Source organism: Magallana gigas, chromosome 6 (genome assembly GCF_963853765.1).
Source record: "Magallana gigas chromosome 6, xbMagGiga1.1, whole genome shotgun sequence".
NCBI lineage: Eukaryota > Metazoa > Mollusca > Bivalvia > Ostreida > Ostreidae > Magallana > Magallana gigas.
The window spans coordinates 30,691,284-30,702,610 of NC_088858.1; the positions used below are offsets into that span (position 1 = coordinate 30,691,284).

The 11,327-nt window shown below is 33.7% G+C and overlaps 1 protein-coding gene across 1 annotated transcript; it reads right to left on the bottom strand.

Annotated features, from left to right (window-relative positions):
- Positions 1–4,298: 4,298 nt before the first annotated feature.
- LOC117688911 (uncharacterized) lies at positions 4,299–7,772 on the bottom strand. Its single transcript, XM_034467854.2, has 8 exons — positions 7,616–7,772; positions 6,815–6,922; positions 6,386–6,529; positions 5,847–6,284; positions 5,614–5,721; positions 5,336–5,503; positions 4,990–5,187; positions 4,299–4,705 (listed from the first exon to the last, which is right to left on the bottom strand). Exons 1-8 carry the CDS (start codon positions 7,718–7,720, stop codon positions 4,544–4,546), a joined length of 1,431 nt encoding a protein of 476 aa, XP_034323745.2. The 5' UTR covers positions 7,721–7,772; the 3' UTR covers positions 4,299–4,543.
- Between the last annotated feature and the right edge of the window lie 3,555 nt (positions 7,773–11,327).

The window sequence follows — 11,327 nt, forward strand, 5'->3', positions numbered from 1 at the left end:
TATCACTATAATTAAAATCAGGGGATCTCGCATGGAGAAACACAAATCGGTAAGGCTACCGATAAATGGATAATATTAGAAGAAGTAGTCAGATAACGCTTTATGACAGGTCATTATTAAATTCGTACTAAAATAAGAGTTGCTACAATTATTATAAAGATATTATTCATAAAATGAATATATTTCTATACATCTATGCATTGAAATATGCATTAAAGTAGCATTTGAAAATTATTTAATATGTCTTTAAAATTATTAAGTATAAAATTCATTTATCTATAAAACTCTTACATTTCTGTATATTTATTATGCAAAATAGTATTTAAAACTATTAAGTAGTATAATTATGATTTTCATAGAGTACGTTTTCTCTTGGAGAAAACGTACCCGGGTACGTTTTCTCCTGGAGAAAACGTACCCTAGAGATTGGGTACGTTTTCTCCTGGGTACGTTTTCTCTTGGGTACGTTTTCTCCTGATACCCTTGTAAATTCTTTTTTTTTCATTCATCTCCGTGTTAGAGAATGTTAACTCAATCAGCCAGTGAACAATTTTTTTGCTATTGTAATCCAATCGCAAAAATTTCAATGCATTGCTATTGACACCAATACACACTCATTCAGACATAATATTAATAAGTAATAGCTATAGACTCTACCACATAATTTCAGCGAGATTCGTCGATACTGAAATTTTTTTACCGAAGGAATCGGATTGCTGCTACTCAGTCGGTCAAAGCGTTCACAACCCTCTTCCTCGGATAACAAGCTGTTCATTTGCACTTAGAGTCGGCTTTCTGACTTTTTCTCATTGTTTTAAGATTAAAAGGATTGGCTGTCTGCAGTCTATAAAATGAAGTTTTGTGTCCACAAGAAAAAGCCGATGAGTTATGTTGGTAATTAACTTAAATATTTAACGGTAAATTTCAATGTAGGTGCAGCACGACTGTGTTACAAGTACAATCAAACTCGTAAAACATACAGACTGAAAAAATTCGAATAAGTTAAAGTTTTGAAATTTTGGAGCGAGCACCTTTCCAAGAATGATGATACATACACGCCATGTCATGTATCATACGTCATACGTGTATATTGCATTGGTTTTTAGTTTTCTTCGTCAAAACAGTAATAGATTAAAAAAAGATGTTGACCAATTCCTTACTCATATATAAAGATGGAACCAGACAAGGTCTTTCGAGGTATACATGGGATATGACGAAAATCAGTCCGTGGAGTCCGTGCAATACGTGTTGTGATTGTAGCGGAAGTTTCAAACGATCACGAAATACACGCGGTAATCATCGCATAAATAACACGTAAAAGTAAAGATTATAGACTTCATTTGACATTTGTGAACATTTTCTGAAGTACAATGTACTTGAATAAAAGTTGTCACTTTATGACATGGACATGCTGAAATATGCGTTTGAAGGAGGGTGTAAAAAGGTTAATGGAATACTAAGTTCGTAGAAATTCGGCGCGGCATGGCATTTGGATTGACGCGTTCACCCTAAAAACCACTGTGTTTGGTATTCATCTGAAAAATAAGAAATTTTAAGAAGATGCAAAATCCCGGTAGACCTTTTAATTTTGGCTGTGTATTGCATGCACGGATCTAGAGGAGGGGTCGTGGGGGGGGGGGGGGTCCCCCTCCGGAAAATGAAAATTTATTGAATATTGAATTTGCATAGTAAAATTATCAAATATGCCTCGCCCCCCCCCCCCCCCCCCCCCCCGGATTCGGAATTTCATGATCTAGGGAATTTTTTTTCTAGGTATGAGTTTTTTTGGAGATATACTACGTACGTCCCCCCCCCCCCCATGATTTTGGGAATATTTTTTTTTCTATTTATGATTTTTTTAGCTATAGGTATACTACGTATGAATACTATAAATTTATGTCTTTCTACCATGTGACGTTGCGTTTTGCCAGCTTCAAGCACCCTTACCGCCCTGTAGTGTACCGTTCGTCCATTTTCATACGCCATCTGATAAACAAGTGTCTAATCATGTTTCCTGACCAAAACTGTGAAACTTCTGTATGTTCAACAAACAAAAAAACTTTATACCATTCTTTGATCCACTCACCTACTGACGCGTCGATCTTTCTTTGACAATTTACAGAAAAAATTAAACAGGCGTCACTCTTGAAAGCAAGGAGTCGTATGAATGACATGTCCGTCCTGCCGTCGGTCCGTCTGTAAATGTTTCACAGCTTTTACTTCTTCTCTAGAACCACCGGGCCAGATTTAACCAAACTGTGGGATAAATTGTTAAAACAAAGGGCAAAACCCTTTTTTAAAGGGAGATAATTGCTTTAAAAAATAGGACATGTGTCTTTAAAAAAAAACCGTCCAATTTGACAACTTAATTAGTAATTTCTATATTGTTAAAATCGTGACCCCGGACTAAGAGTAGTTCAAAGTTTAATTTAGAAATATATAGGAAAAATGTTGAAAAATCTTCTCAAGAACTTCATTGTTACAATATGTGAGAAGATTATTATGCAAGCATCCTCAGGTGGTGTATAGATTCTAAATTGTTAAAACTGTGACCCCCGGACCAATTCTAATGCCCCAAGAGGGGTTCAAAGTTTAAAATTCAAATATATAAGGAATATGTTTTAAAATATTCTACCCAATAACTACACTGCTACAATGAGTGAGACTACTAAGCAAGTATCCTAATATAGTGTAGGTTCTAAATATTTAAAACCTTGACCCACGGACCAATACGGATGTCCCATAATGGGTTCTAAGCTTAATATCATAGAAATATATAATTATGTATGCAAAATGATTAAAAATCTTCTTCTCTAGAACTACAATGCTACGTTTGGTTATTTTTATTATGTTAACATTCTCAAATCTTCATACTAGTATCATTGACACAGTGACCTTCTTTCACTATTTATGGTTATTTATGGTTCATTTTTACAATTTTTTAACTTTAATACGTTGAGGCCTTGGATAATCAGATTGTACAGTTGATGCCTCTTAGTTCTAAGGGTATGATGATAAAAAAAAGTAGACTTCTTTTTATGCATTGTTGAATGTATTGTCAAATCTTGGAATATATGAAAGTTTTACGACATTTTTAAAGAGTTAACGTTTCATTTTAAAAATTACGATTTAGCTTGAGCTGTTGTTCAGGTGAGAGATGCGGTCAATGGGTGTCTTATTTTTAATAATACATTTATACACCTAAATAATCTGAAATGAACACCGAGCATTGCAATAAAATACATAAAAAACACACCCTTTTCAATATTATACACTTATTAAGTGGTTGTGCGTATTATATCTTTATATTTTATCAAACCCGAGACGGTTACTACCGGTATATAGTTTCTGTCTCTGATATCCCACACAGAGCCATGAGATCATATTAATTCATATGCTAGAACTAGTATAGACTCTGGCAAAAACAAAAAACAAAACACGAATACACGAATCACTTCTAAACAGTTAAAAAAGAAACGACCAGTCCGCCTACAAATATATTCATTACATGTACATGATTATACAGTGTGATTACATGTACGTTGTCTGCTGGTAAATTCGGGTGGCCGCTTATTTCAGGAAAAATATACAATTTATAAGGAAAGGAGTGGGGGGGGGGGGGGGGGCAAAAAGTGGTCGTTCATTTCAAGTGGCCGCAAAGAGATTTTTGACTGTACATATACATTTCATTATCGCCTTTATATGCATTGTTTAGCTAATGAGATATCAACTTGATCGAATTCAGCTACCACTGATAAATGATGATTGGTGAATGATTTCCTAGACACCCACCCCCACCCCAAAGAAAAAATCCTGCATTCTTTCTCATTAGTGGTATGTGGGTAAATGTCTATACATAAATGCATATAGTTGCAATGGAAGCAGAATATCTTAAAATATATTACATATATAAATATATATAATTGTTTTTCCCCATTTTTTATTTATTTTTCAATTGTTAACATGCTGTTATAAGGTTACGATAGAACTGCTTTGAACACACATTGTTTAGTGCTTATCAAACCGGGTAAAATGTTTTGAAAAAATTATGATACATGTAAAAGTCATAAAAAACAACAAACTATAATATAAGCATGCATGGACATTTTATTTGCTTATATCAATTAAAAAATCAATATCAGATATATCAGGCGCAAGTAATTTTCGAAAAGGTAAACAAAGGGAAATTAACATGAATATAATTAACCATTAAAAGTGGAAATACTAGTGAAAAAAATCTTGAAAGGTAATGTAATCAGGAATAACCCCCCCCCCCCCCATCCCCACCCCGACCCCCTACAAAAAGACGACAAATTAAATAAAACAAAATCAAGAAACAAAAACCCTTGCCTGATATATCTGATTCATTTGGCACATGATTTAAAAAGTGAGTAAAAAATAAAGATTCATCAGATGAATGTCTTACAAAAATGATCACAGATATTAAAAAGTCTTGATGAAAGACTGTGAGGTATCTGTTGATGTTTCTACACTCAAATCAAAAACTGGTCATCCTTGCCCTGACTAAGATTCGGCCGTGAGATTACAGGAAGAGGGAAGGACCCTCCAAGCACAGGTCACCGGAAGTGACAAACATTTCCGGTCCAAAGAAATTGTCCGTGTTCAGAAGAGCGTCACACGACAAGTCTTTCGAGAACTTTTTATTGTCCACAGTTCGTGATGTGATCGCTTCTTCTTTGATTTTCTGGAATTTGAAAAAAAAGAGAAAGGGTAAACTAATATAATCATTTACGAAAACATTAATCAATGTCAAGATAACATTATCGAGACTAAGCAAATAAGTAAACTACATTTATATTTAACAGCTTGCAAGTAGAATAATTTTTAGAAGATTATTTCATATCGGTATAACTTGGAAAAACTATATTATCTTTAAAAGTAAAACGGTTCTATGTGTATATAAGTCATTATAAATGTTCATAGATACTCTGATAAAAGATAACTTCCTTGAAAACGCAAAAGACGAACCTTTGAGGTAGATTCTGTCCTGAGCTCAGCAGATCCCTTTTGGGTCAGTTTTTCGTTGGTGTGTTCGTTATCATCCAAGGTATCAGATTGTGTCTGCTTTCCCCTGGCCAGGATCCTCATGATTCTGGACACGTAAGGCGGGGGACTCGCAGGGTTTTTTCTGGTTTTCGGTGGAATTATGATACGTTTGACTGTCTTCTGTTTCAAGTAAAAAAATATAACACAATTCTTTTTATAACGGTATCAATTTAAAAGCACAGAAAGAGAGAAAGAGAGAGAGAGAGAGAGAGAGAGAGAGAGAGAGAGAGAGAGAGAGAGAGAGAAGTAGTTGTAGTTACTGTAGTACCTTGCCACCAGTCTGTTCTGTGGATAGTTGTTCACTTGTATGACCATGGTTCTGACCCCTCATCTTTTTCTTTGTTCTGCCACCACTGTCACTTTCCTCAGTCTCTAGCTTTCTTTTTGCAACAACGTTCTTGTAGCCACTGTTTTCAAAGTGATTAACTCCACCAACCTGAGAAAACGTGGTAAATGTTCTATGAATTTTGAACTTATTAAACTATAAGAGAAAATTATTACTGGGCTTCAATTAATGGGTTTTTATAGAAACTTTAATCAACATACCCTTTCTGCTGCTCTGAGAGCCATCAGTCTGGAAAGGGTTTGGTTTGTCTGGGCCTCCATTGGCTTTACATGCATAAGCACGGGTTGGGGGACCAGACTCCATGGCTCCTAAAACACAAAGTCAGTGTTACTTTTCTAAAGAAATAGCCTCAATATAAATAAATTCATTTAAATTTAAATATTGAAATAAAAAGTCAATAAAGGAATGACTTGTTATGATTTTCTGTACTTACGAGCTGATTTGTTGGCGAATTCTGGTAGTGGTCGCCAGTTGCCACGTGGTTTGTGGTGGCTATACCGATTGGTGGCTGTTGTTTGTCGACATTAGGAGATGTCGAAGATCCTTGTGGGGCTTCCTTGGCCTTTGATTTGTAGTTTTTCCGTCGTCTTTCGGTATTTTTCTTGTTCTTAGGACAGATTCGGTCGGAGGCAATGACTGCATATGGTCTGAATTGTCCGTTTTGAATATTGTTGTATGATTCTGTGTTGACAATTGACTGAGTGTGTCCATAGAACATGGCTCTTTGAGCGTAATGCTGGGGTTGTTCACGAGGGACCTGAGGAGTGACTGTCTGTAGAGACAAAGAGCCCTGAATTTGAGGAACAATGTTTCTCTGTGTAGCAGTCCTACTCAGGCTAATTACCTCCTGGGTGCCATGAGTTTGGAAATTCTGAAATGAATGATTGTCAGTCAGTTTAATTCTTTATTTCTTCAAATGTAAAATGCAATAAGGATATTAAACAAATGTTTGAATACGTTGATATGATGTACCTGTAGTGTTGGTCTGCTTTCTGCTTGGCAGTAGGGCCAATAGCCGACATTGCTAGGCTTTGTAATTGATCTATGGCTGTGGCGGGCAAAGACCGTGGAACTGATGAACTGCTGAATCTGTTCAACACTCAACACTTGGTTAGCCTAAACATTAAAATCACCATATTAACTTTTAAAAGCCAATTTCTTCCAAAGATTAGAAATTGTGAATGTATATGTACATGCATATAGCTTTGGAAATAATTTAAGGTAATTTCGCCAGAAAAAAAATATCAAATAGATGAAGAAGAATTGAAGTACATACAGTACAGAATAACGACGTATGCCGGACAGATAGGAGGGTGAAGAAGAGAAGATAGTTAGGTCTGATTTTATTCTTACTTACTTCCTACACCAATAGTTTTTTTTACATAAGAATAAATCTGAGACCTCCATAAGAGTCCCGGAGGTTGGGGGAGTAGTCAGGAAGCCCATCTCTGGCCTCTCGTAAATAACGGAGGCAGCTTCCGGGGCCAACCACTGCTCATCCATTCTCTTCTGGAATAAAAAGGACCATCCGTTAATTTATAGAACGGAAAACATGTATTTTGCCATGTTATTTATGAATGATCATTTTGTTGGGGTTTTTTTCTTTTATATAAAAAGTTGATTCACATATATATTTTAATTGTATTGATGTATTAAATTTTCAAATACAATACGATGTAAAGTTTCGCTTAGTTTATCGTTCGGTTGTTTATTTTTTGAAATGCATATTGTTTATGAAAATTCAACTGTTCAAATTCTGTGTTCAGGCCGATTATTTATTATGAATTGTTATGAACTATATCGCAATCATTCAATGATTACATTTCTTTTTTCAAAAATCTTGAATTTTTAACTAAAGTGTATTTTTACTTCACATTTCTGGCAGTAGAAATGGTTGCTAAGCAGCCATTTTGAATGAGTAAACCAACTAAAGTAAAATAATTATTTGATTTTAAAGCTCATGTACCTAACACGAAATTTTGTAAAAATGCTAATAAGTTTTCAATCAAGTGTTTTATATACATGTACTTTGTTTTTTATAAATTGTGTATGAAAGATATGTTTCTTTCATAGGATGAACCTACATCTTGTTACTTTGCCAAATCGAATGCTTCCCATTCGGCTTTTCTAAAATTTGATGCCTAGACGACAAAATATACACTATTTTGCCGTAGGCTATAAATGAATAAACATGAACTTTACCCTCTTAGATGAATAGCTGTTCATTTCTGTCGCTTTCTGAAGTCTTTCGATACAGTAATTCTCAGAAAAATTTCGCTCTGCGAAAAACGCGTCTTGCCTCAACATCTGATGCTGAAACACTGGTGATGTAACCAAAACACAACGCAAGCCTTGGCAATCATGACGTCATCAGTTTAACGATATCCAATGAACGTTAACATGCTAAAAATACAATTCTAATTTTGGAGCACGGAATCTCCCTTTTGAAAAAAAAAGAAAAATATTAGGCCTAAATATTTTTGAAAAATGTTCTTATTCTGATTACACATGTACAGGATTCGAGAAAATAAATCTATTTAATTATAACCATATAATCTTTAACGTTAGAATAAAGAGTTTGGCTTACTTAAAGATATAATACATTATTTTATAAGATATGAATTCAATATTTATTGCAGAGAGAGAGAGAGAGAGAGAGAGAGAGAGAGAGAGAGAGTGTTACATGTATGTACGTATTGTGTAATTGTAAAACAGCAACACCTTATTGTTTAGGGATATGGATATCAATCGTTATCAAGATGTTTGGCAAATAGAACCATTTTAATTAACAAGACCTTGGACTTTCAGTAGGATGTAACGATCTATTTCTTGCGTCAAAACAAGTTAAAATGACACTGGTTTAAAGCGAAATATACACCGATTGCGTAGTCTTCGCTCAAAATCCCGACAAATCTTGTTGATTTCAAAAAGCCATGGCTGAGTGGCCTACAATGAAATAGACAGGCCTTCGTCACATTGCCGTTTGACTCAACTACCCAAAGTCCAAACTCTTGTTAAAATCGTTCTACTATGAAACGGGAATAGAAAATACCAACAGAACAGTAAATGCACCTTAATATTAGCGACAATACATGTACATGTACTTTATACACATGAGTCAGTATTGGGCAGAAGAAATTCACTTTCTTGACATAATACTCAATGCAACTTTACACGAGCAGCAAGAATATATGGCTTAGGAATGGAGGTCTAACCTTTTTTCAAGATATTTGACGAGCTATAAAAATACTGGGGTGGGAATGACTCGGGGGACTTAACAAGAAAAAGAAAACTACCAAACTACAGTCATGTACTACGTGTATCTAAACATAAGCAACGAGAAAGTATGAGGTTTAAAGGTGTAGATCTCAACCTTTCTTTTTACACGTACAATGTAGTCACCAACAGGTTATCAGTCCTAGGACTGATACGGATCCGTATCACACACCTTGCGGAACTCCTCTGCATTTTTTTTTTGTTTCGGAATTTATACATGTTTTTATGCAAAGGTAAAACAAAACATTTTGTTACAGTCGGACATTTTTAAGAGCAGTTGAAAACTTCAAATATATGGCATGTCAAACGTTGCATCTTTTCCATTTGTATTCTATAATTTTCCATTCGTATTGTATAATTTCATATTTGTATTCTATAATTTTCCATTTTTCTGTATTATTTCTTATTTGTATTCTATAATTTTACATTTGTTCTGTATTATTTCTTATTTGTATTCTATAATTTTACATTTGCATTGTATAAAATTCATTTGTATTGTATAATTTTTCGTTTGTATTGTATAATTTTCTTTTTGTATTCTATAATTTCATTTGTATTGTATAATTTTGTATTTGTATTCCGTGATTTTCCATTTGTATTCTGTAAATTTCATTTGTATTGAATAATTTTTCATTTGTATTCTATAATTCTCCATCTGTGTTCTATAATATTCCATTTGCATTGAAATTCAATGATTGAATAAATTGAAATTCATCCCCAATTGAACTTAAACTTCAAACTGGTATGGTTTTTTTTTCAACTAAAGTTAACACAATGGTTGACTAGACATGCTTTGATATATCACTGTTGTTATAAAGGTACCCACTCTGACTAAAATACCCACACAGAGTATTACTAGTATCTAAGCTGCTTTAACACATATTTTATGCCCATATTCTTTACGGAAACCATATCCAAGATTGAACCTTATACCTCTAACGAATTTGATTCAAGTATATTATATCAACTATATTTTTACCATTACCAAAGTAATCAAAAATTAATCATGATTACAGGTCCCTTTTAAAGAGTAATCGATTAAATTACGATTACTTGTAATCATAAAAATGGATGATTACTCATGATTACTCAGCAACCTGTATATATAATCGATTACAGCTGATAAGGATTACTTATAATTACGATTACCCAATCTTGAATAGGCACGTAATCTGTCATTCAAACTTTTTTTACTAAAAGAGGTTTCGTTTCCAGTGTGGCAGAAACTGGTTAAGTGGTTCTAGAGAAGTTGAATATGTGAATTTGTTGCAGACTGCTATATGCCGGACGACGAATAATCAGAAAATCTTACTTCAGCTCAAATATAAACTAAACCGGCAAAATGGTATGTAAATGGATATATTTCTAAATCACATAGCGAATCGTTAATTCCAGAGTCAGCCCAACGAACCATATTGAACATATTTTCAGTAAAATATTAGTTATAGTTCCCCAAAACAGGCAAAATATTTCATAAATGAGAAATACAGAAAATTATAAAATAAACAAGCAAAAGTCTAAATTTTAATAGTTACAGTACAGTATCGACTGTCATATATATTGGTAGTTATAAGTATAAAATTGGTAAAATTAGATTCTAATTTATGTACTTTTTGTGAAAATGTTTGGGAAACAATATATCACTTATTATGGGATTGTCCAAACGTGCAACAATTACTTGGAACTCAAAGGCAATTATTAGAATATACTTTGATTCTATCTTTGGTGATAATGAAAGTACAATGTAGATAGTTTGAAGTCAAAAGTGTTCAATATACTGATCAATATGATAAAAAATACATATAAAGAGGCAGATATTAGAAAATCACTTGATAGTAAATTGTATAAAGTATTACAATTCTTTTCAAACGAATTATGTTCTCCTTCGTTTCACTCATCCGAACATAAAGTATTTCTATTCTAAGTATTTTATAAATAACAACAACACAGGTATTAGAGTGAGTGAGCTGTCAACCAGTTTATTCGCCGTAATATACAATCAGCACGCGACTTTAATAGCGATGAACTGGAATTAGGCCCAATAATTCTATATTTCCAAATATATCTACAAAATACAATGTAAACTTTATATATAAATACACATCAAGTATACTTCATCATACGCACATGTCCCTATAAACAAATCAAAAAAATCGTGTTCGAAAGGGTTGATTGCTCTTCGATGACCTGTCTATACCTGATCGGTTCTATATATACTACAGCCAAACAACTACTTGTATAACTGCGCTAAAAGAAGTAGTCCGTGAAAAATACAACTTACAGAAATTTATACAAGTGAGATGGATAGGCTCAATACTGACTGTGCAAAATCTATCCCTTTGATAAATCACACTAGATCTCTCTCTCTCTCTCTCTCTCTCTCTCTCTCTCTCTCTCTCTCTCTCTCTCTCTCTCTCTCTCTCTCTCTAAAAGTGCTTTCTGAATTCAGAAATGTAATTTATATTTCTTTAAGTAAAATTTCATGATGTATTCAGTGTTGATGCAATTGTTTCGTAGCAATGTTTACAATATTCTGTATCCTGATGTATGCAGAGACAATTGTTTCACCAATATATATATATATATATATATATATATATATATATATAGAGAGAGAGAGAGAGAGAGAGAGAGAGAG